Below are 25,890 nucleotides of genomic sequence, written 5' to 3'. Positions count from 1 at the left end.
GAAGTTTTTGGGCAGTTTTTTATTTCACTTTTTTTCTTTACACAGTTTAGCAAATTTTAACAAAACATCGAGAAAAGAAATTCCCAGTAAGACGTGACCAAAAACGCTATGCGCAAAAAGAGATGCTCTTCTAAACTAAATTAGAAATGATCATACGGACAGAAATTCTGCTTTTATTTCAAACACAAATGCAGATGTTTAAGAGTTTTCTCGGCGTTACATGAGTCTGGGTGATGTGAAGAGTTAATCACTGTCATCATCTTCGTTGTTGGAGGCCTCCTGCTCGGAGCCATTGTCGGAGCGGCGTGGGGAGCCCTCGTTGTCCGATCCCGCTTCCGATCCTCGGTCTGATGCCGCGGCGGGTGATCCGGCCCTCGATTCGTCGTCTGATCCCGACCGACTCCTCTTGCTCTCATTGTCCGACTGTTCAGAGTCGGACTGCCTCTGCACCCTTCTCTTCTTCACTGGACGGTCACTGCCAGATTCGTCGTCGTCAGAGCCGGCGGAGCGCCGAGGGCTGCCTGCCTCACTACCGGAGCGGTTACGGCCGCCGTCGGAGTCGCTGTCAGATGCAATGCGCTTCCTGTGGCCGACTTCATCGTCAGATCCCGAACCACTGTCTCTTTGATGTCTGGATGGGAGAAAGAGCGCCATGACGTTTGTGTCAAATAATGTTTTCAAGTCTTCTTAATACTGTAAAAACCTCACATTAAGCTTTTACCTGTCTTCTGCTATTTTCAGTCCATCCTCATCTGAGGAGGACTCAGAAGACGAGATGATAGCCTTAGATTTGATCTTTCCTTTAAGAGACGGTGGCAGACGCTCAGGCTGAGCCTGAAATGAGAAAGATGTTACAATTATAAGAGAAACTGGAGCTGAAAACTGATTTTGTAAATTCTGAAAACTAATTGAGACAGAGAAAAACAGCAAATAAAGACTAAAGTGGACCTTCTCAATCTTCTTGCGTCCTTCTTTGGGTTTGCGCTGCTTCTTGGATCGTGACGTTCCTTCCTCATCGCTGTCATCTTCTCCTCCTTTAGCAGGTCTGCAACACAAAATTGAATCCCAGAATCTGAATGTTGTGCTCTGCGATCAGACTAAACAACGTTTGGCATTCACTGCAGAACACTTACCTCCTCTTCTTCTTCTTCCTCTCTCCCTTCTCATCCTCCTCCTGTTCGCTGCTACTGGCCTTTCTCTTCTTCTTCTTCTTCAATGGCAGGTCCTCGTCAGACTCGTCATTAACAAAATCGTCCATGTCGCCTCCTTTCTTACGCTTGGAGAGAAAAACAAAAGAAACAGTATTATCCACAGTGCATTAAGTGCAGTTTAGAGCTCGCTGCTGAGTTTAGCAGTATTAACACTCACACGTCCTCCTCCACCACCGCTGCCCTTCTTCTTTTCTTTGGGCATTTCCTTTGATCCCTCTGCAAAGGTCAGCAGGTTCTTGGTCTTTTCCACATACAAAGCTCTCTGCTCCAAAAGCTTCTTCTGCTCCTCCACCTCTCTGTTCCTCCTTTCCTCCTAAAGAAAGTTAGTTATTGAGACACCCCAACAGATGACTGATTAGTTTATACAAAAAAATGAATCACAGTCAGACATTATGGGCAAAATAAAATGCATCATGGTGATTACTTAAAAAAAAATGGTACCTGTTCCTTTAACAGCTGTTGGCGCAGCAGGTCTCTCTCCTGCTCTTGTTTGGCTCGAAGCTCCTTCTCCTCCTCGTCCTGCTTTCTGGCTCTAGCTACATGGTACTGAGCCTGACTCAGCAAGTCAGAGCACTGCCTGCATTCCCAAAACACACCAATATTCCAAATTAGGTTACAAAAGACACCAAACACAGCACCAAAAGAAAAAAGCTCTTTAAATTAAGTTAAAGACTGATAGAAGTACTGCCAAATTATCACACTCCATTTCAAACTGGTCTTTCTACTCTTGGCTCTGTATGATGTCAGTGGGAACCAGATCCACACCACAACCCCACAAACCTGCTGTTTTATGAGGGGCAGCCAATCAGAAGACTGGAGGTCAGAAAGAAGCTAAAACAATCTGTGGATGAACTAAAAGGCTGCACAGACCCAGGATCAGTATAAACTAAATAAGGAATATTTTGAACTGTGAAACAACTCAGACTGACCTGGCCTCGGAAGCAGCGAGAGCGAGGTCAAACCTCATCTTGTCTCCAGCCTTGCTGAGGTAGCTGAAGTACCTGTGAGGGAGATGACACTGCAGGATTAGTAAAGGACAGCCAGAGGAAGAGGCAGGGAGGTGGGAACATAAATCAAATCATTACCTGTGAGCCAGTTCCAGCTCTTTGACAGCACTGAGCACAGCCTTCAAGTTGCTCTTCTCATCTTTAAGCACAAGGGTGGCCAGTCTCTGAAGCACCAGGGCCACATTAAACATCAGCACTGTGTCATTGGGTGCCACGTGACGGGCCTTGATGTAGGAACACCAGAAAGACAGAGTTACACTTCCCCCCACACTGCAGAATGAAGCATAAGCCTCTGATTTCATTTTACCTTCAGAAGCATCTGTTTGCACTCTTGCAGTTTGCCACATTTGAAGAGCGCACGTGCGAGGTAAAGCAGCACCTCTGTGTTCTGATATTTGTAAAACTTCTTCAGGCAGTTCTCGTACTGTCGGGCAGAGAAAAAAAAGACTTAACTGAAATGGAAAAGGTAAAGGAGAAAAATAACATAGGAAAGACAAAAACTGTAACAGTTTAACACAAGCGAGGAGTTTACCATCTGCACGGCGCTGATGTACTGCTTCTGCTCCACGTAGATGTGAGCCAGATTTAGCCACACGTCACTGATTTCGGCTGTGGCCTCCCTCACCTGCGCAAAAACATCTCGCGCCTCTCTGAAGTAGCCCTTGTGGGCAAGGACGGCACCTAGACATAAAAATATATGCATATACTTAATGTAAAACACACAGAGCAGAACAGATAAAAAAAGATAAGAGAGACTGAAGAGTTGCTGACCGATGCCATTGGCGGCGTAGAGGTTCTTGGCATCATTTCGCAGGACTTGCTTGTAGATTGCCAGGGCTCGATCTTGGTGTCTCTTTTCCTACCGAGACATTTATCACCAGCGAGCACACATTTTACTCAAGTCCCTGCACATAGCTGAAGTTTGTAACAACTATGCTAATCAGCTGCCTGTGTTTATTTAGCAATAGCATTCAGTGAACTGCTCTGCTGTTTTACAAGTGTTCTTTAAGCTCTCTCACACAGTTAAATATTCAATCGGTGTCCCGACAGCAGATTTACCTTTTCACGGTCTCTGGTGGGCTGGTGCAGCGTCTGTAACCACACGTTACCCAGAGCCAGCATGGAGTAGGTGTCGTTCTGCGTGGACGGCTGCTTGAGAATACGTTCAAACTTCTTTTGACCTGGACCCCACTCCTGTTTGGCCAAGTGAAGATTTCCTATCAGGGACCAGGCATCCGGGTGATCCTGCAGAACAGATATCACTTAATGGAAAAAAAAAAAAAAAAAAAAAAGAGAGTTTTTGCAGCAGACTTTGTCTATCGATGACATATAACACCAGGCTGTACCTGATTAATCTGAAGAGCTTCTTTGAACCAGTCGGAGGCTTCATAGAAGTTTCCTTTGTCCCGAGCCATCGCTCCAAGACGCAAATAACCTGCAGGCCAAAATAAACAATCACAGAGTGGAAACTTGTTTTTTTTTCTTTTTGTAGGCTCATGTTTTATCGACGCATGCTTACAATCCACATAGTTGGGATGTTCTCTGAGGATGTTTTTGTAGAGTTTCTCGGCTTCGTGGAATTCACACATAGCCTCGTACAGACGGGCCAGATTGTAGGAGGTGGTGACAGAAATGGCATTGTAGTAATGCTCGTCATGCTCTCCTTCGGCTTTGGCTCGCTCCAGAGAAGCTAGAAAATATTTCTGGTGGGAACAAGACATGACCCCGTCTCGAATTAGCGCTACTATTTATACAGAGTTAAGTACACTCGATGATCAGTAAATACCACAGACATCCAGAAATATTCTGCAGTTCCACATTAACTGAATAAATTCCCAACTAAATGAAGCTATACTTGGTTCAGGAGCTCTCAGGTTAAACTGCATTTACGGTATATTATTAGCTACCTTGGCTTCCCCTAGGTTGCCCAGTCTGAAGTGCAGAGCCCCCAGGTTGTTGAGAATCTCGGGGGGAACGTCAGCCTGCACCTTCTCCTGCAGGATGCGTGTAGCTGTGCCGTAAGCGGATAGCGCTCCTTGGATGTCTGTCTGCTCCAGAATCTGTGCCAGCTCAATCCACGCCTCCACATCATCTGGGTACTGCTCTGTTACTTTCTTCAAGTGCCCCTATGAAACAAAAACAGTGGAATATATCCAGGAACCATTAAACATATTTATCAAAATATGTCTGGCACAATTTTCCAAGCTATGGGGTAAGTGACATGAGAATACACACTTTTGCAATGTCTCTTTTTTCCTGATCGTCAGACGTTGCATAGAGAGACCCAAGGATTTTCATAGTCTCATAGTTGTTGGGGTAAGCCTTTAAAACCTTTTCAAAGCACTGCGCTGCATTTTCTTTGTCTCTTCGATACACATACATCTGCCCCAGGCCGAAGAACGGCAGCACAAAGGTGGACGAGGCAAACTGAGTGGCTTGGTAATAATACTGAAACGCTTGGTCGTAGTCCTCCTGTGGAAGAAGGAAGGACAGATATGAATGGCGACCTCAGTAAACAATAACAAACTTGCACATGGCTGGTTGGGATCGTACCTGCACGTGAAATGAGCGAGCTAACTGATAGCAGCTCTCAGCCTGCATGGCCTCAACTTCTGTGTTGTGGAAAGCGTGCAGAGCGAGATGCTGCACTTTACTGTAGTCCTGAGAGGAAGCAGAAAGCACATAGGCACGAAGAACAGTTAATAACAGCGAAATGCTAGAACTTATATTTTCACCGCATTTCAACAACACAGCCGTGATTACCTTTTTGAAGAAGAAGTGGTTGGCGAGGTGGTTGAGTACCATGGGGTTGCTGGGGTCGATGGTGTAGGCCCGCGAAAGAAGCTGCACTCCGTTCTTGATGGAGTCTGCCTCTTTGTTGTTGAGCTCTAAAACAGCCAAACCAACGAGCGCTCCCACACACTTTGAGTTAAGCTCCAGGGCTCGACCGAAAGCCAAACGAGCCTTCTCCAGTTTGTTGAGCTTGACGAAACAGTGGCCCATCCCCAGCCTCACCTCAGCTACACAAAAACAAGACAAAAAACAAGTTGGGAACATTGATTTTATAACCAATATGAGTGAAGGGCAAATATATTATCTGTGGTCCTGTGTTTTTAAAATCAAGGATCTTCTGTTCATAAATTGTATTTATGTTTAAGTTAACAATGAAGTGGCTCATCACCTACATATCTTTGCCACATAAAACATGAACATACTGTCTCTTGTTGCTGCTGCAACAATAATATTTTCATCATAATATTGATGATGATAATAACAACAATAATAAATGAAATACAGGCATGCGGGGAGTGTTTAAAGACATTACATGTTATTGGTTTACCTGGGCAGCCGGGGTTTGTACGCAGAGCCTTTTTGTAGTACGCCAGCGCTCCTCTGTAATCCTTTTTATTGAAGGAGATGCAAGCCTTACCTGTTTAACAACAACATTGTTATTACTTCAGTCAATCAATGTAGTCCATTTCAATCCTACACTGTTTCATGTTCACGTTACCAAGCAAAGCAGGGATGTTATTGGTGGACTGGTTGAGGACAAAGTGGAACTGAGCATCAGCCTGGTCCATCTTGTCTCCTTCCAGCAGGCAGAAACAGGCTCTTCCCAACAAATGGTTCTGATTGAGACAACAGCAGGTTCGATTTACTCAAAATGCAAGAAAAATAAGCTCATTTATCACCTGCTATGATAGACTTTTTTTCCTACCTGATCATACATGATGATCTTGTCTGCCATAGTATACAGGAGCGTAGCCTGTGTGATGAGCTCCTTCTTGGCATCTTTGTTTTTCTCTTTACGTGCTTGCTGGACATAGTAAGCTGCCAGTGTGTCCAGACAGGTCATCTGGTCTTTTTCGTGGTCTCTGTAGTCGAGGTTTCCATCAATACGTGCTGCCTCTAAAAGCTTTACAAAGTCCTCTGTTTTGCCCTGTTTGTAGTACTCCAACTTAAGAAGAAATAGAAAGAAAACTGTCACACTCGATTGGAATTTCACATTGTTTGTTTCATCAAATTAACATCTAGACACACATCAGTTAGTGCAGTACTTAATCTCAATCTAACAACTACCTGATCGACAAGAAATGTACTGTTTATTTTAAGGTCACTTATTGAAATTTTCTGGTTCTCAAATGTGCGATTTTGCTTCTCTGTCGCATCTACATTTCTATTTTGGGCTGAGAAAATAAAATACTGTGAGCTGTCACATTGATGTTTGGGATAAACTGAAAAGAGAGCCTAATTATTATTTGCAGAACAAAAACCACAAAGTCTAAGGCTGATGTATCGACTCACCGCCAGAGCAATCCAAATGTGCAGCTGCGTGTGCTCCTGCTTCAAGATACTGATGACCTCATCTCCTTCAGGAAGTTGGTCGAAGTCGAGCTCGATGACCTGGAAAACACAAATATGTATGTTATTACAGTAAGTACCTCAGCATGCATGGTGTTGCCAGTGGAAAGACATATCTATGCAGATTATATGTGCATTATATTATTTTATTGTAATAGTAGTGCAAATCCTGACACATGTATCACTTCAGAGTGTTATGAATTAGAAACTGGAAACTTTGTTACGTGCTGCAAGAAAACCATCTGCATGTTAATGTGGCAAAGACGGCATGAATAGGCCGAGAACTCCAGCGACCCCCATTTCCATCCATGGGGTCTGTGTGGAGACGATGGGGGAATACAAATACCTCGGTGTTTACACTGATTAAAAACACAGAAGTCCTCTACAAGGAGAATCAAATTTGTCTTTACTGTCTAATGAGCAATGTCTGAGGAACTTTAATACTTACGGGATGATGCTCCCGATCTTTTACGAGTCTGTGGTGGCCAGTGTCATCCTCTATGCACAGAACCCAGAGACTGATAACCATGCCTCCCTGTGGCCATCAGACTTTATAACTCTGTACTGTACATAGTGTTGCTTTAACTTTGGAATATTTGATTTTAATTTTACATTAAGTGTGTACTTATATTTTTACTTTAAAAAATGGTTTCCATCTTCTCTCTTGCATATTTTCTATTTTAATAAAATGTATTTAACAAAACAAACATTTTGCATTTAATTCTTCAGCGACAGTTTGTTAGGTAGATTTCACCTGACCTATACAGTTTAATAGAAAACTCAGCTGCTGCGAATGCTTACAAGGTTCAATAAATTTGTTGGTTATACTGATCAATGCTTGTTTCACCAATTTTAAAAACAATTCAATGTAAAAGTCTTCATAAGGGACTATTCCTGGCATATGTTTCTAATATTTTGTCCACTCCTAACGCAGCCTAAACACTAATGCAACCGACTGCCTGCAACTAAAACACATCTGTCACAAATTCGGTGATGTGTTGAAATACCACAACGCATATTAGGCTCTTAAATTAAGTAGAAAACACCTCAGTAGAATTTAATGTTTACTGCATCACTGAGAGCGGCGACGACAAAACATCGCGATAAGTAAGCTTTGCACAGGCGCCTGAACGCATATTTAAGGAGTTGAACAGCTGACAAGCATCAAAATTTCACTATGTTTAAACTCCAGATTGCAAACAAATACACCACGTTTTCGTTACAATGCCACTGTGTAAGCAGACACATAATATCAGCTCAGGCTAGCCGCAGTTAGCTTAAACGGCTAACAGCACAGCTAGATCCTCTTAGTGAAAACAGGTTCACGGAAGGATTTACCTCATCTGTGTCCCGTAAAGGGATCTCGATAGAGCCTCGAGACATCTTGAAAGAATAACCAAAACCACTCGAAGTTAGATTTATCTAAAAAAAAATTGTAAAAATAAAAATAAAAATACAATTTCTTCCACCCGTTGTCTGCTGGTAGCTACTTCATGCTTCCGAAACACACGGATGGCGCAACTGAAATTATGTCCGGGCAGAAACCATAAACACTATAACTCAATGACTGTAGAAAACAATACAGTTATTGCTATAACTCAAAGAGAAACTGCCACAAAAAAGACGGGACATCGTATCAGCTTGCTTACAAACTGAATTTAGTTAACAATGGGAGAGCCATCACTTACAATACAATAAAACAATAGCGTTTTATTGGGAATAATCTGCAACACACACACACTGACACTGGAAGGTAGTGGGATTTTACTTCCTACATTTGCTGAATTCAAACGGGAGACTGTGCATTTGATGTGTTAAACGTGTGACTTCCAATTTAAATTTACGGTGTGCATCATTGTCACAAACCTCTCCAGAGCTGCATTTTGGCAAGCAGTGGGAGGAGGGTGTGGATGAGGGTGAAGGGAGGGAGGCTGAGGGGATGTCAGCTGGTTTTGATGTGAGTACTGAAAACCAAAGAAGCACCTTGAAGACTTCACAGTATTTCAGTATTAAAGAGTAGAAGACAAACAATAAGGTGATGCTTCTTACTGAAAAATTTTCTTTGCAGAAAACCTGTCCGGACTGAAAAGTAAGATTTTTTTCTGACTTGTTTCTGTTTAAAAATAAATGTTTAAAGGCTATGTGAGATAAGACCAAAAACATATGTGTCTTCCAGTCTGACTGTAAACCATATGAATTGTCTTCCCTGCAGGAATCTTCAGAGGTGGAAATTTGGTTCATGTGAAAGTTCTTTAACACAACTGTACTGTCTGAAAACCTGCATTTTTTTTAACTCATTTTTATGAAGACTGGTTACATTTAGTTTCTAAAAATAATCTATGTTCCAATTTGCATCAAGGATAATACTTAATTCCAATTTATGTTCAATTTTATGATATTAGTCTGTTAGTTTTAGCCTCCAGACACAATGCACAGAGTTTAAAATGCATTTGTTTATTTAAATTTCAGGTCATGCAGGGACATGACTGTCCAGCATAGTTGCTCTCTGTGGCTTCAGGAGAAACAAATACAATGTCTGACGGCAATAATGGTGAGTGTTTCAATTTATCCAGTATTAGTATCAAACAAGTATACAGCATATTCATTTCGTTTTCTAACATTTGGCTCTTTACATGTAAAGTGTGGGAGACATCTGGCTGTGGGATGAACGATGTGTTTGAGGACAGCAAAGATACAAGCGGATTCTCTGAACATGAACTCCTTGACATCGTGTATGATACGTGTAATAGCAGCAAGTCAGGTATACAGATGGACCGAATTTCATTTAGACAAAAAAACGGTGCAGTAATGGTGTGACGTCTTTTTCATTTCCTCCTTTTCCCCTCTTGCCTTCAGGAGAAGTGTTAGCCTCCACCATTTTCGAGTACCTGCACACCATGACTGCTCAGAGCCCAGGGCAGGACAGACTGGCTGCCCTGCAACGGCTGCTCGACCCTGACTGTCAGGACCCACATGTGAGCAGAGAGACGTTTCACTCCACCATGAGGGCGTGGATCACCCAGTGCAGCGAGGACAGGTGAGACTGAAACTGTACACAAGGGACCTGCAACCTTTACATAACATCTATAAACTTCATATCTAATTAAATATTTTGTTACTATAGATTAAAGTTCCTAACAATATATTTTTATTTTGACTTTTTTTAAAGTTAGCTCCACTTTAAATAATTACTTTTGCATGTAGTCATTTAAAGCAAGAGGAAGAATAATTTAAATATGAAGGGATGAAGTGAAGATGGTCTGCTACAATGTCCATCACATTTTATCTTTTTTACAAACATAGCAGGGCATGTCCAGTTAAATGTATTGCCTACTTTTCTATCAATTAAACATTTTATTAATCAGCTGTGATATCACTCAGTTTTCCTGTGTTACAGTACTGATGAGGACAGCAGCCATGTACCTCGGCCAAACACATCTGAAGAGCCTGTAAATGCAAATGGTATGTTTCCAGGTTTTATTCTGTTTTGAGACTCAGTTTATTAAATATGAAACAATTCATTACTCCTCATTTCCTTTCAGGGCTGGGTTTGTCATTTTGTCAAAGCGAAGAGACGTCATCAGAAGGCCAGCGGTGTTTCTGGTTGGATATTTTTTTCTAGTTTAACCATTGTTTATGTTTACCTCCCTAACCAGTTTGATTTTACACATTAGTAACCATTTCTTTGGCTTCAGCGATGGAAAAGACCTGTCAGGTACAGTGGCTGAACTGAAGCATGCCAACCGCAAACTGAGTGAGCAGAACAGTAGTCTGCTGAGGACTGTTGCTCAATGTGAAGACACGAACCTGCAGCTCACTCTGGAGATCACTGAGCTGCGAGCAAAGCTCATCAGGTGAAGGATAAACTCATTTCTTCCACAGTTAACTGCAGTCCTAGCATGTAAGATTACACTACTGTAATAACTTCCAGCAAAAGCAGATTGTTTTATTATTCAAGTAAACTATATCATATCATGTATGTGCACTTCTAAAGTGACAAACTGTGATCGGTAACAATGTAATAAACGTCTAATGACTAAAAACGAGCAGAAATACCAATAGCAGTCATTATAGACTGCACATATTTGATATAGGTGCACTCTGGTTTGGACAACACATATATTTTATTCTCTGTACTGTTTTTCTTCAGGGTGAAATGATTGTACAGCATGCATCTTTAATTTCTTTAGACTTTCTCGAATCCATACAGGGGCAAAATAATATATACAGGCTCTAAATACATGTACATACACCGCCATTAATATTTGGTTAAGCGTCCCTTAGCAAGTTTCACCTCAAATGACTCTTTTAATAAGCATCAACAAGCTTCTGGCAGGATATTTGACTATTCTTCTTGGCAGAATGGGCAGAGTTAATTTAAATTGGTGGAAGGGATGAAGTGAAGGTGACTTGCCAGACTCTTTTGGTAGCCGTCAACAAGCTTCTGATAAAATTCTGGATGGAGATTTGACTTCTTCTTGGCAGAACTGCTGGAGTTAATTTAAAATGACTGATTTCATTTTGGAGTGTAGTCATAAATTTTCAATAGGTTTGAGGTCATCGCTTTCGGAAGACCAGAAGCTTAATGTTAGCCTGTTTTATCCATTCCAAAAGCAGTATTGATGTCTGTTTGGGATCACTGTCCTGTTTGAACACCGAACTCTGTCCAAGTTTCAACCTTGTAGCTGTTGATTTGAGGTGAAGTTGAAGAGTTTATAGGTAGTCCTCCTTCTTCATCATTTAATCCACTTTCCACTATCAGCACCACTGGCAGCAAAACAGCCCCAGAGCATGACGCTACCACCACCATGCAAGATAGTTGCTGCAGTGCTGTGAAGTTTGAAAGCCTCACCTTTCCTCCAAACATACCTTTTTTATTGTGACCAAATAGTGCAATATTTGTCTCATTTGACCATAAAACTTTTCCAAAGACATTTGGCTTGTCCATGTGAGCAGCTGCAAATTTTAGTTGTGCTTGAAGGTGTTGATTCTGAAGCAGGGCCTTGTTTCTTGGTCGACACCCTCTCAGTCCATGCTGATTAAAATTAGGTTTACTGTGGACAGTGATGCTTGTGTTCCCGCTATTTCCAGTTCACTGCAGGCTTGAGTCTTGATGGTCCCTGGGTTGTTCCTGAACATCCCAACCAATTTCCTCTCATCTGAGGGTGACAGTTTGGGTCTTCTTCCAGACCTCGGCAAAGTGGTTGAATTGTTAAGAAATAGCTCCAAGAAATTTTCACCAAGTTATTTGGATTTTAACCATTGTTCTGAGTATTGGTCAGCCCAATGAGTGCTGTAAAACAAACCCTTTTTATGCTGATAAAGAGAAACTACCAGTTGTAGTCAATCGTGATCACTAATGAGACGTCGTGTGGATTTGAGAAAATTCAAAATAAAATTTAAAAAAATTCAAAATCCAATTCTTTTTTCTTAAAAATTTAAAGCCATAAGAAATGTATGCTGCACAATCATTCCACCCACCACACATATATAACAAGCCCATTTCTTAAAAAATACAGAATAAACATCAGTTACTTACTCCAAATGGCACAAATAGGCCTTTCAAACTTTTACTTAAGGAATCGTCTCATAGACATACATTTATTAGTTTATTAATTATTTGGTCTGTTCTTGTCAGTATCTTTTTTCATGTAGTCGGTCATGTAATTACCTTGTAATTTGTTTGTCTTGGTTTGTTTGTCGTGTGCAGTGCTCAGAGGTCAGCAGTGAGAGTTAGATCTCTGACAGAAGAACTGGAGGAGACACGTCAAGCATTTAAAGAGGCCCGGGAGAAAGCCAGTCGGACCCAGAATAGCTGCTCCAAACTGGTATGTCAAACTCTCAGCAGTCCCACAGTGAAACTTTCTGCTGCGTTTGGCTTATTTTATATGGCAACTATTTACATTTAAGTCTTTTTTTTTTTTTTGGTCTTCAGAGCAATGAGGTTGAATGTCTTCAGAGTGATATTCAAAGGCTTGAAGACAAGGTAATGTACATCTTAAAAATATGCCCAATGTGTGCGCTTTCTGTTATAAAAATAAAACTGATGTTTACATAAACAAACATTTCTCATCTTCACACAGAATGAAAAACTAATCTTTGAGAAAACATGCTCTGAAGAAAGCCTCAACAAACTGAGGAAGGTCAACGCTGAATTGAGGGTAAGAAGAGATGAGTGTAATTGTCTCTACACTGTAATGAGTTTGTGTTGTTAGTAAAAGCCTGTATGTTCACAGGCTGGACTTGAGGAAACTCTGATTATGTTGACACTGAGAGACAGAGAAATATCAAAGGTAAGTACATTTTTTTTCCTAACGATGAAAGTTGAAATTGTCACATTTTAAAATTTTTATTTTAACTGTCTAGAAAGACATTCTTATGGAAAAGATGAAGAATACTCATGTGGAGAATCACAGAATGATAGAGGTATGTTTGATAGAGCTTAGAGTTGAAGGGAGAATATTCGATACTGTAAATGCCATGACATCATATTGAATGCTAATCAGATGTTACTAAAATCTTTTTCCTCTATTCCGGTGTTGTAGGGTCTGCAATCCGAGCTGATGAGATTACACGAACATTCAAACCAAGTTCTTCTGAGGTATTTTTAATTAATTGCTTATAAATGTAACATGGTGCTGACTGTTGATTTTTCTTCTCAAAAGGGCTCCTTTTGAGATTTCTATGATTCTGATAATTATAGGAGAATTAAGTTGAGCACAATACTATGCTATTCAACTGAGTGGCAAACTGTGTTATGATTTGCACTGTAGCTTTTAAAAGGGAGGATGAAAATCAGAGCAACAGCTCTGTTGCTCTCTAACGCGAGTAACATCCATGTCTGGAAATAAAAGATGGATATAGCCAGCATAGCTATCACTATGGTAGTTATCACTATGGCATCGCTATCACTATGAACCATCAATTTTGGCGTTACTGCATCCACAGACACAAGTAGCTTCTAACTGTGCAAACATGCTAATAAAAATATTAGAATTTCACTCCCTAAAACTGGGGAGCGAGTGCAGACCTCCTGGACAGGCTGTTAGTAAAATTAGCTGCACATGAAATCTATTTGTTAGATAACTGCATTAATAACGCTCCTAAAAGCACCAAACCCCACATCAGTTAGCCCACCGGTAAGTTGGTGTGCTAGCATAAATAATGCAGAACTTTAATCCTTAATAGAATCAACCAATTGAGTGAGTGACTTTATTTTGATGGGCACAAGATGCGACCAATCACATGCAAAGACAGACTGGGCTCATACCATTATGTGAAAGAAGGAAAGGGGGCAGACGTTCCGATGACAGGAAGTGTAATGGTACAGGCCAGGTACAGGGGGAGCCGGTGTTGTGCCAAAAACTGATCGTCTTCCAAAAAGTGATTTGCAATGTTTTTATGTGTGCTTTATATCTAATGTCTTTACTTATATTAGTAAATAGACTGTAGTGAACAGGATTTATTAAGAGGTTATATATAAAATAAAGAAACGACTTGTTTTTGAAGTATCTTTATGATGTAATCGTACCCATATTACCATTGGTTCTGGCCTTTTTGGTCACTTTAAGTAAGTTTATAGAACTGTGATGGGGGGGGTTTTTCTACAATTTCTGCTGCCCTCTTGGTTAGATCTCTCTTGGAAAAACAAATTTTTAACGTCAATGACACTTTTTACCCCAATAAATAAAGGATATATAAAAGTCACTTTGCCAAAAACTGATTGCAGCAGCTGCTTTGTGATAGGAATGTTCTTTCTGGCTCTAAATTACTAGATATTCTCCATAAGAGAAGCTTTGACTGATTTCTGACAGATTTTAGGTCAACAAGCCATAACAGCTTAAATTCCCGCAATCATTTTTTGGCAAAGACCGGAAATCACTTTTTGGCACAACACTGTATTTAACTGCTAGCCTGTCAGGAAAAAGTGAAGAAACAAGTGAAAACATAAAATGAGCAGCATCTGGCTAGATTTCAAGTATATTGGAAAGTGCAGAGCTGAGGGCAGAATTTATAAAATTAGGAACTGGCCTTAAGTGATACCAGTTTTTATTTTCAGACATTTTCCATTGTGGAGGACAAAAGGTTTCTAACTTGTCTGGGCCTTAAACCTCATGTGTGTTCTCCCTAGTAGTGGTAATTGCACAAAAATAAGGTTTTTGAAAATACTGAATAAAAAATTGCTACCACAAAGCCATGGCTCAGAGTGTCTAAATGAGTCTCACAGGCCTGAATGTGCGATTGAAGTCATTTCTAATTCTTAACTTGTTTGATCTGCTGCTCATCAAAAACAAGAACAAGCATAAATTAAGGACTTTTAACTTTACTTTTATTACTTTTACATCTTTATTGATAACCTACTTTCAATACTACACAAAGTAATTAATCAATAAACAATTAAATGACAATTTCATTGTTTGTTTGTTTTTTACTTTTTACTATAGAAATTTCTTTCTTTTTTTTTTTATAACTACAGTTTAACAGTCTGGGCAATGAGCTACCAGAATTTTTTATGTAATTCTATAAAGTCCAAAGAGTCGTGCTGACAGATTTCTTTCTTTGTCACAGCAGTTTTTTCTTTATCATGTAGAAACAGTTAAATATGGGACTTCTTTAAACTGACAGAAAGGGGAGATTTGATGCTTCGGCCCACTTAGGGCCAAAGTGGGCTGCATATGGCTCGCATGTAAAATGAGTTTGACACCCTTGCTCTAAGCACATGCCACTTTCTATGTGAGAGAGCCATATGTCTATGGAAACTGACTCACTTTTGCAGTTTTGTGCAACTGCAGTTTTTGGCATTTATGCATTGGCTTACTTTTTCGGTCAGTGTGAATGTGAATGGTTGTTTGTCTCTGTGGGATGGATGTCTCAATGGATGACTATTTTTATAGGTTTTCTGTTAAAGGATTCTCAGGTAGGGTCAAGTAAACAAACAAAGTGCATTTCTTGTGTAACTTAATGTAAATTTAATGTACCCATTTAACATTCATTAGGAAGCTAATGAATCGAAAAAATTATAATTTATAAAATATCTTAACAAAACACATGGTTTATTCTGACAGGTATGAAAGACATTGTATCAGCCCTCAGGGACTTTACAGTCGTGAGCCTCCAAACCATCGCTCTCTGCAGAGCGAGATGAAGGACATGCAGCAGGTCAGTAATGCTTGCTACCTGCAGATCTTTTAACAGAACATTTCATGTAGTTGATGCTTCCTTCATTTGCAGGAACATCACAGAGCTTTGGATGATATAAGTCTCCTATCACACACGCACAGCGATGATATTCAAAGCATTATCCAAAGGATCACGAATGCAGAAATAGCTCACCTTCTTCACAATAAATATCTCGAGAGGGTGAGGATGGTGTTCATTATAGCATGCAGTAATGTACATATTGAGAAATCTCACTGGTCTTCTCTCACAAACAGGACTGTGCTCCTGTGGAAATGCAGGAGAGGCCTTTTCCTCAACAGCAACAGGCAAGAATCAAGCAGCAGCTTCTCAATGTGTATGTGATTTTTTTTTAACCTCCCTTTCTCCTCTTATGGTAACAGATTGGTTTTGGTTGATGTTAGTCTTTGTTCTGAGAAGCTAAGCTAATAAAAAGAGTGTCTGGTTTTTACAGTGTATTTATGGGCATCTCCATTACATAACCATACCAGTTACCATCTTCCGTGTGCAAGACCGTATCAGGGATAAGTGCACTTTTAGTACCCCTTGGTAACTACAGACATTACAGCGATGTTTATAAAGCTGTGGTGGTGGTTTCAGGCTGCAGGAGCTCGAATTGTACAAGTATGTGTGGGAGGATAAAGGGGAGAAGGTGGAGGATCAGCAGAGAGCCTGGGATAGGGAACAAAAGGAAAGTCAGAGTGGGAGCCAGATTCCCATCAAGGAGGCCAAGAAGGTGGCTGTGGCAAAGTGGTGGAAAGCCCTCAGCGTAGAGGGGGCTAAGGTCCGAAGTAAAGACATTAAGTCAATTCAGGAGGTCTCTGAGATGCAAGCAAAGCTCAGGGAAGCAGAGCAGAAGATCACTGATATGAGGGAGCATGTCTGCCATCTGCAAGCATCACTAAGATCTGCACAGGAGCACACCGAGCAAAAAAACACCAATAGAGTTCTTCATACTGACAAAGGAAGCAATACAGAGAGAAAAGAAGAAGACAGAACTGCGGAGAAAGAGGCGAGAGATCAGAAGGATGCTTCAGTGGTCACAGATCCTGTTAGTATCACAGACGGAGCAGCTTCAGAGCAGGACACCACAGACAGGCTTCTGGCAACCCTGAGGAGGATGGAGGCGATGGTCAACAATGCCTTGGAGACTGCCCAGCTGGTGAGGAAGAGCGAGCAGAGGGTGAGCCAGGTGAGAGTGAGGATGGAAGGGATCACTCACAGGGTGGAGGAGGCTCTGGGGAGAGCTGCAAACACTGATGAGGAGCTAAACATGCTGGAGGCCAGGATCACAGAAAACGCTCCAACTCAGGTTTGTCTGTGTTAGAAACACGTCTCTGCTTTACATAAGATCAAAGTTAATTGTATCTTTATTTAAACCTTTCATACATGAATTATGACAACCTCAATCAGGATTTCTTTCTTAGGTATTTTTATTCATCTTTAGGTATTAAGAAACTTCATTTTTTAAAACATTTACTTTACAAAGAGTTTTTTACATGTCCACTTAATCAGTCCACTGGCCAACCAGTGGGTGGCAGAGTATGGAGTGACACATCAGTGTCCAATGTAGTGGTTTATGTGCAAGTATACCATCAACACTGACACAAACACAAAAAAACAGCTGAATAGCTGTCCACTGTAGTGACCACTATGCATGAAAGGGTTAAATAAAAATAAAACCACGTGGAAGAATTCCCACCAGCATGTTATAAAATATTTATTTCAATCTAATGTATTATTTCTATGGAAAAATCGACATTTTATTGGTCAGTAGAATTTTATTCTTGTTGCTATTTTTGCCTGCGCTGTGATTGACTGTTGGAAGCGAGTGATTCCAAACAACTTCCAAAAATGAGCAATGCTCATTTATTTGCATTTTGTGTGGTAATGCAGTAGCACAATCAGCAGGATCACATAAACATTCTCACAGGATTTAGCAAAGTGTTCCACAAATTTTTCATGTGTACAGCCTTAAAGTCCATCACCTATTTTACTTGTAATCCAGTGGAAACAGTAGCAATCCGTTGTTTTTGTCTGTATTTTCCTGAAGTCTCCAGATCTAAATTTGCCAAATGATCATGGAGCAGATGCCACACGGTTAACGGCTGAACCCGAGGAAGCATGCGGAACAGAGCGTTCTCCTCCTGCACCTCCATTAAACCCAGAAGTCAGTGAGCCTCCACAGAGGTCCATGAATGGTATGCATATCAGAGATCCATCTTCTGTGTTAATGTGGTTCTGTTAGATGCACATTAATTAAAGCAACTTCCTTTTATAATGGTAATCCCTGAGGATGTCTGGAAATAAACTGTGCACACAGCAGCTGGTACAGTGAGGGGGAAGCGGAGAGCTCTGGTGGGAGTGTATGATATCTATCAAAATGGGGCATGGGGAAAAGCAGGGGACGTAGACTAATGCTTTATGTAAACACACTGAAGTTCAAGTACTTTTTTATACAAACATATTTTTAGAGACTTAACGTCACTCTTACACGTTTCAGATAATCAAAAAATAATATAATATAATAATATAACCAAAGTAAATACAAAATGCAGTTTGTAAATGATGTTTTCATTTATTAAAGGAAAAGGAGCAATCCAAACTTATCTTGCCCTGTGTGAAAAAGTAACTGCCCCCAGTTTAAATCATGAATTAACTGCAATAAACTGCATTTTTTGGAAATCTGAGTTCAATGTCACCAACCCCACCAAAGGTTGATTACTTCCAGACCTCCTGAATCAAGAAATCACAATAGAAACCAAAGTAAAGCAGGTTAAAGGATCTCAAAAAGCAACACATCATTCAGTGATCTAAAGAAACAACTGAGAAACAAAGTCAATGACATCTATCAGTCTGGAAAGGGTTACAAAGTCATTTCTAAGGCTTTGAATCACAGTGAGAGCCATTATCCACAAATAGAGAAAACCTGGAACAGTGGAGAACAGTGGAGTGGCTGACCTACCAAAATTACTCCAAGAGCGCATCAGCGACTCATCCAGGAGGTCACAAAAGAACCAAGAGCAACATCTAAAGAACTGCAGTCCTCACTTGCAAAAGAAAGAGACTGGGCAAAAATGGCATCAATGGGAGAATTTTTAAAGTGAAAACTTTGGACTGATGAGAAAAAAAGAGGCCCGTCACATCTGGCTTACATCATAACAACAGGCAAACACGGTGGTGGTAGTGTGATGGTCTCGGGCTGCTTTGCTGCTTCAGCACCTGGACGAGTATCTCAGTCCATCAGCTCAAAGAGCAGGACAATGATCCCAAACACACCAGTAAGTCCATTTCTTAAAGGGTTTGTATTAGTCTCGTCAAACTCTGAACTTAAATCTGATTGAGATGATTTTGCACGACCTTAAAAAAACGTTCATACTCAAAAACCCTCAAATGTGACTGTATTAAAACTATTCTGCAAAGAAGAGAGGGCCAAAATTCACCCCCAGCATTTCTCATGATCACTTATCGAAGGGTGGCACATACAATTATTAGGTTTAGGAGTAAGTTTGGATCGCTTTTTCCCTTATGAAATAAAATCACAATTTGACAACTGCATTTTACATCATCTTAGGTTATCTTTGACTAATATTAAAATTTGTTTGATGAACTGAAACATTTAAGTGTGAGAAATATGCAAAAAAAAAAGAAGAAGAAATCAGTTACATACATCTGTTCACTAATGTGTACACTAATGACTTTCTTCATGTATTATTGCGGTAGGTACTTTGGCCAAAGCAAAGGTCACTTGTGTCCCATCTTGTCAAGAAAGGTCATGGCAAATATTTCCACTTTCTGCTTTCTCAAAAACAAGCCAGTCTTACATGTAACTGTTTATTTGTGATACATAGTTTGGAGCTTGTAGAAACTCCTGTGAACCAGTGGGTGGATTTATATTTTAATTCGATGTTAAACGAACTTACAGTATTTGCCTCAGTGTGCAATTGTTTATTTAACACCCCCCACCCCCATCTAAAGTTTATATTCCAGTGCACTTATGGTTGTTTTTGCTTAGCAAATGAAGCTGCATCCACATGGGCAAAGGCTGCTTCAGAATAAACAGCAAACACTTTATCTTACATGGTTATAAAGGTTATTCTGCAGAGTTTGACGTCTGTTGATTTGAATAGTGTGTAATAGTAGACTGTCACTATGAGGACGTCTCTTTTCTCTCCACATTCATACATACACACATATAAAACTTCAATACAACTACAGATAATATCCCATATAATCTCTCTCTCTATATATAACCTATATAATCCCTTTTACACCTTTTTGCTAGTTAAAACTGTTCTGTAATGTTGTCCTGAGGGATTATGGATGGTAGTTTTGACAAGCAAAACTTAACACAAACGTAGCTAAGAGAACAACTGAACACTCAGCTTCTTGCAGTGTGTTTTAAGCGAGACAAATGCTGCACAACTGAGAAGTAGATCTAACTGAGAAGCTGACAGGACTGCAGTCTGCACTCATTCATGTGTTTTAATGAGTTACAAAATGCAGGAGGCCAAAGCTTACACGAGAAACTGGGACTGTGGTGGAAGGTCGCTCCAATAAGCTGAACTCACTTCTGCTCAGTTTATCTCTTTATTGGCTTATTGGTGTGTTACCTTCGCGCAACATTAGTGTTTACTAATGTCATAAATTAAGTGAAAAATAGTTACATTTTTTGGCGGCTTCAGCAAGATCAGACTTTTGCAACCAAATTAGCCTTACTAGCCATTAGAAAGAATGCAAGTTTCAACTTTATACACAACAACTTCCCATTTAAGTCAACTGCTTCGATCTTTTTATACAGTCTGTGGAAAGCTATGCCATATTTATCGTCTTATTTCGGTCAACATGCAGGAATTATTTCAGTGTATAAAAACCATCTTATGTTAAACTAGACAATACACTTGTATGTGTAAGACTAAAATCAGTGAAATTCATCCTACTGAGGAATAATCATAGCACTCCATCAGCTAGGGGTTTTATTGTGGACTATATTGGTGAACCTGCTGAGCAACTCTCTATCATTCATATCCAAAGTACTCTGCTGCTAGCGTGACTGCTGATTATAAACTACCAAACAGCATGATTAAGAATAATAAATATTCAGGTTTTAAATGTCTGAGTGCTGCAGTGCCTGTGGTTGTGGCTGTAAAACAATTTTATACACTTTTCAGTCTTCCTAGAACTAATAAAGCATTGATCTGGGATACTAAATGAACACTAGGCATACCAGTGTAAGACTGTGGATGAAAACCTACTTTTAAGTTATATGTCTCTGTTTAAAACAAAGCACAGTCAGGTTACTTAAAGCTTAAAGATCCCCTGAAGCCTGAATGTAAATAATTTAGAAAAGCAGTGGGTCTCTGTGCTCTGCGTGGTATGTGGTGGCTGTAAACGGTGCGCTCCTTCGCGGGGCAATCTTTAAGTGAGAGAAAGGTGGCAATAACAGCTGGAAGCTGGAATGTGAATTCATTTGTGGGCAGGTTGAACTCTTCTTCCACTAATAGAAAGAATTTGATCTGGCAAGGAAAAAAAAAGTCCACTTTTTTTTTCTCCCTCATGGACTTGTGAAAGGATTTATAAGGTAAATACTAGCTGTGAATGACTGCATGCATTACGCAGAATGTTTCAGAGTCTGATTTGCACTTTTTCATAAGCTACAATTCAACAGCTGGAACATAAACCCAGTTGAGAGTGTTTCTAGTACTGTATCCCCCTTTGTGTTTTCTCATGCATGAATAATACTTGTTCTTGTGCAGCTCTTTCATTACCTCTAAAGTGACACTTTGATTTTGAGCTCTGAGGGTGCTTCTGTCTGAAAGTTGCTGATATTAAACCCTTTGCTTGGTATCAGGAGCCCCTAAAGCAGCAGACAAGAGCTTTCAACCAGCGGCTCAAACACCTCATGCACTTAAGACGGTTGCCAGGTTATTGTTGCCCCTAGTTATCGAGGTGGTTTGTGGGGAACATACTTCCTGAAACGGGAGTTACAGTAGTTCTGTCAGCCTGATGAATATCATGCTGCTGGCAGCAGCCTCACAGAGCAGAAAACTCAATTTATTTCTTCCCTATTTGTTTTCTGTTTCTGTTTCTGTCTCTTTCACTCTCTCTCTCTGCATGTTTCACTTAGTCTTTTCTTTTTTTAACTCTCTCCTGACATTTGCATTGCACATGCTTTCCTGTTAAATGCAAATCAATCTGTTTTCTCTGTCTGTGCTCTGGTTCTCACAGGTGGCACAGGAGGAAGCAGCTACAGCACGGTAAGTAAGCCTTCCCTCTGTTCCATTACTGTAAAATGCACTATTGTTTTATATTTGAGAGGCACAACTGAAGGTTAGGTGTGATTGTTATGTCTTTTATGGTTTTTGAAGTGACTTGTGAGAAATGTGTATTTATGTTAGGCTGCCAGTGTAAGATAAAGTGTGACTGCTTCGTTTGACTTTAGGCCACGATTAAAAGTATCTAAATGTGATTTGTGCTAATGTTTTAGTAGCAGTTTTAAGATTGTTGCACTTCATATGATTGTTTCATTGTATATTACTTCTAGCCCCTGCTTTAAGGGGGAAATAATAATATTTTTTTACCCTTTAACTAAACTCTAGTTGCCCTAAAAATAAGTAACAGCGTGCTTTTATCTCCTAATGGAACATGTGGAAGCAGGACACAAACATTTAATGAACTTGAAAAACCCTGTGCTATAAAGGTATGGTATCATGTTATGATGCATTGTGCATCTAATCTAATATCCCATTTAGGTCTAAGTTGAACCATTAAAACATACAAATATATTTTTATAAAATATTTGTGTCTGCCATCTAGATGTTTGCAGTCAGAGTAGCGAGAGCAGTGTTTAAGCAAAGATTTATCAAGTTTGGTCCACTCGTCTAGGAGGAGATAAGGAACATACAAACATGCAAAAATAGATACATATGCTAGGATTATGACTGCCTTTATTTTCTATTAAAGTGAACACTTATCTGCTTAAAGTTACATATGTATGTAATGAGTAGGGCAGCTCTGGCAGATGATAGGAAATTATACAAATGGGTGGCTTTAAATAGGCCCAAATGACTAGACGGCACATACAGATGTTGGAAAAATGTATTTTTCACAGGACTCTATGCAGACCTGCAAAAATTTAAGTGTTGCTTCCAGAGGGTTTAAGCAGGTAAGTCACAGCCAGGTGCTGATAATCAAATGACCTTGACTAATCGATCATCAGCAAGTGTGAGCATCTCTGGAAAAGTGGAGGCTTTGGCAGTTTGCTGGTCTTGAGCATTCAGGTGTGTGTTAACAAAATGCTGCGATCTTCCAGTTAGTGGAGGTTCCAGTAAATTTACCCCAAGAGAGTGGCTGAAAAAGAAAAGGTGTTGCAACCTGATGGAAATGCTGTGGCAAGGTCTCAGCAGAGCTGTGCATAATGCAAAATGCCCATAAACCTCAATGAACTGAAGCAACACTTCAAGATAAGTGAGCCATATTTCCTCCCCATACGATATGATACACTGTTAAAGTCGTACATACTTCAAGTCATTGCTGCTAGAGGTATTTCTACAAGCTACTGAATCCTGGGGTGTACTTATTTTTTCATACAACTCCATGGAGTCACATGAGTATGCATTAGTAAGTACTAAACTAATTACCACTCAGCAGAATTTATCAGGGTTGGTTTGAGCGGATAAAATTATAATCACAGAACTGCCTCCAAGTTATTTTGTGACCCTTTGAAACAGAGAATCTCTCCCCCACCCCAGGAGCAACCCTTATAGTAGTTAATTGTTTAGTCCCCCAATTACCTGCTAAAAGGGTAAAATAGGAATTAATTTGTCTGCAACAATAATCTGATAATTTATTTTAATTTATTTGTAGACTCTAGTATCATCATCATCATCATCATTGCCTGCTTAATAAAACAGCAGAATGTTATTGGCAAAATAGCATTAAGATAATCATCGCAGTAGTCGTATCAAATAAGGAAACAGCTGACTTTTTATCACAAGTTCCTCCTTTCAACAACAGTTTCCTTCACACATGATTACTTAAGACTTAAGCCCATGTTAAATAAAAATTTTATGCTGTAATTTGCTGTAAAAGTCAGCTGTACTCATACAAACAATCTGACTGCTGTCCTCCTTTTTTATCCCATCAAAACTCAAGATGATTTCAGGACTTTTAAGACAAAGTAGCATGAATAACAGAAGCTTTGGAAGGGCAGTTTACCAAACATTAATGGACCTCAAGAGCTTGGAAGTGGATGCATGGATTCCTCCTAGCCAGCAGAGTAAACAAAGCTCAGGCAGGCACAATCGATCCATCAGTTTCTCACATACACGCAAACGTACCACAGCATGCAAAAAAGTGTCCCACACATCTGACAAAGTAAAAAGTGAAAAAATAACACACATACACACAAACTCTGAAGCAACAATAACATCATTTTGTATCTTTCTTCAGGTTTAAGTTAAGTTGAGGGATGATAAGAGAACAGCGGTCTGACACACACACAAACACACACATAGAGACACACACTGCACAGCAGCTCACAGAGCCCTTCTCCTTAAATGGTCAAAGCTCCCAGGAGTGAAAGAGAGGCTGCTGCTGAAAAAAGACAGGGAACAGAGGGGACGGGAGAAGGAAGGAGAAGCCCTGAGGGTAGAGGAGTTTTCTGAAGGAAAGGCTGAGGGTGACGCTTTGACTGTGGGAAGTCGGTCTGACTTGGAGAGATCAGCCGCGGTGTGTGTGTGTGTTTCTCTCTACAGCACTACAGCACCCGACTCAGGTAAGGTGCATGCTCTCTGTGGACAGGTTTAGATGATCGGCTGCAAGGAGCTATGAGGTCACAGTGGATTATGCACAGTGGTGGACGCATGCAGTTTCAGTTTAGTTATGGTCTCTGCAGCTTTAACAAACATGTGCATGAATATTTGTGGGTAAATGATATTCTAGATAACTGTTGGTATGAGTTTGCATAAAGTGCTTTTTTTGTCTGCAAGTGAAACTCTGTCTCATGTTTCCTTCGCCTTCATATGTGACCATGCATCTTTTGAAGCCTGTGGATTTAGTCTGCTCCCTCATTTAAATGAATGTATCGCCGTCAATCCATTTTTTCTTTCTTACACTTCCTCTGACTTGTTATCTCAGATTGCGACTGCGTGGTAACCACTTCCTCTGTTGGCCCTGTGCTCTATGCTTCACACAACCAAATTTTAAACAAATCTGGCTAGAGGGAATGGGCTTATGTAAGAGGAGGAGGGGAGCAGGATGCCGGTCCTTATTTCTCCCTCCACAGAAAAAGTGACCACTAAAGTACGCTGCAATATGAAGCTTCCTCATCAAATCAACAAGTACTTTAAGTCTTTAAGGCGTTATCACCACTCAGGCCCATATGTTCTGACCCCCTTTTCAGGAAATAATCAGAGTGATTCAGTTACTATGCAATATTTATCTCAGTCTCACGGTCTGCTGAAGAAACACCACACCATTTAACCTCCTGCAGAGTAGGTTGACTTTGTTTGGGCTTCTTCTTAGAATTTATCTTGGTCCCTGGCTCTTGGACCCGGGGTTTTGAGTTTCTAGGGTGCTTGGGATTTTCTGGTTTTGAATTTCTGATAATCTTGTATTTTGGTTTTATATATTTTATATTTTAAAACATCTTTTGTAATCCCTTTCTGTTTCCCCAGCCAGTTATGTCTCCATGTTTGTTTATATCCTGTTCCTGTTTCAAGTTCACATGTCGTACTCCTGGTCTGAGTGCTTGCTATTTCCTGTTTTATTTTGATAGTCCCTTGTCCCCTGTGTGGTGTGTTTAGTTTTGCTTCCCCTTGTCTGATTAGTTGGATTCTGTTCGCCTGAGTCTTGTTTTCCTCAGCTTTCTTGCTCCCTAATTACCTGGTGTGTATTTATGTCCACAGTTTCCTTCTGCTCTTCGTCATGTTCTCCCTCGTGTGTTCTCAGTAAGATTCCTTGCCGTGTCTTATTTGTTCCTGAGCAACTATAGTTTGTATTTTTATTTCCATTTGGGTCCTACTTTGCCTGCCTCACAGCGAACCTTAAAAGAATTCTTTCATTGTGCAAAACATGATCATTGATTCCTTTATTGTTCAAATTCTTTGTCTAAATGTTTCTGTCCATAATTA

The 25,890-nt window shown here is 40.2% G+C and overlaps 2 protein-coding genes across 2 annotated transcripts in view; one reads left to right on the top strand and one right to left on the bottom strand.

The window, feature by feature from the left end:
- ctr9 (CTR9 homolog, Paf1/RNA polymerase II complex component) lies at positions 1-8,111 on the bottom strand. Its single transcript, XM_003442281.5, has 23 exons — positions 7,919-8,111; positions 6,524-6,622; positions 5,937-6,176; positions 5,730-5,847; positions 5,559-5,648; positions 4,982-5,238; positions 4,772-4,879; positions 4,454-4,690; positions 4,126-4,344; positions 3,738-3,921; positions 3,565-3,653; positions 3,278-3,463; positions 2,990-3,077; positions 2,751-2,899; positions 2,526-2,642; positions 2,297-2,442; positions 2,141-2,212; positions 1,653-1,788; positions 1,369-1,524; positions 1,134-1,276; positions 949-1,045; positions 722-834; positions 1-631 (listed from the first exon to the last, which is right to left on the bottom strand). The coding sequence occupies exons 1-23, from the start codon at positions 7,961-7,963 to the stop codon at positions 244-246; spliced, it is 3,477 nt and encodes a 1,158-aa protein (XP_003442329.1). The 5' UTR covers positions 7,964-8,111; the 3' UTR covers positions 1-243.
- Positions 8,112-8,652: 541 nt separating this feature from the next.
- Positions 8,653-25,890, top strand: part of mrvi1 (murine retrovirus integration site 1 homolog) — a 36,778-nt gene continuing 19,540 nt past the window's right edge. Inside the window, exons 1-19 of the mRNA XM_005467004.4 lie at positions 8,653-8,669; positions 9,050-9,131; positions 9,222-9,341; positions 9,437-9,617; positions 9,978-10,042; positions 10,123-10,183; positions 10,276-10,434; positions 12,291-12,408; positions 12,516-12,566; positions 12,664-12,741; positions 12,817-12,873; positions 12,947-13,006; positions 13,126-13,181; positions 15,646-15,739; positions 15,812-15,940; positions 16,015-16,094; positions 16,358-17,069; positions 17,811-17,958; positions 21,986-22,014. Coding sequence (XP_005467061.2) covers positions 9,113-9,131; positions 9,222-9,341; positions 9,437-9,617; positions 9,978-10,042; positions 10,123-10,183; positions 10,276-10,434; positions 12,291-12,408; positions 12,516-12,566; positions 12,664-12,741; positions 12,817-12,873; positions 12,947-13,006; positions 13,126-13,181; positions 15,646-15,739; positions 15,812-15,940; positions 16,015-16,094; positions 16,358-17,069; positions 17,811-17,958; positions 21,986-22,014 — 2,217 coding nt within the window. The 5' untranslated portion in view covers positions 8,653-8,669; positions 9,050-9,112. The remainder of the gene's footprint in view (positions 8,670-9,049; positions 9,132-9,221; positions 9,342-9,436; positions 9,618-9,977; positions 10,043-10,122; positions 10,184-10,275; positions 10,435-12,290; positions 12,409-12,515; positions 12,567-12,663; positions 12,742-12,816; positions 12,874-12,946; positions 13,007-13,125; positions 13,182-15,645; positions 15,740-15,811; positions 15,941-16,014; positions 16,095-16,357; positions 17,070-17,810; positions 17,959-21,985; positions 22,015-25,890) is intronic.

The sequence above is a fragment of the Oreochromis niloticus genome, linkage group LG1 (assembly GCF_001858045.2).
Source record: "Oreochromis niloticus isolate F11D_XX linkage group LG1, O_niloticus_UMD_NMBU, whole genome shotgun sequence".
NCBI lineage: Eukaryota > Metazoa > Chordata > Actinopteri > Cichliformes > Cichlidae > Oreochromis > Oreochromis niloticus.
Note: the sequence above shows the minus strand (reverse complement) of the source record. Positions and strands in the feature narration are given on the sequence as shown.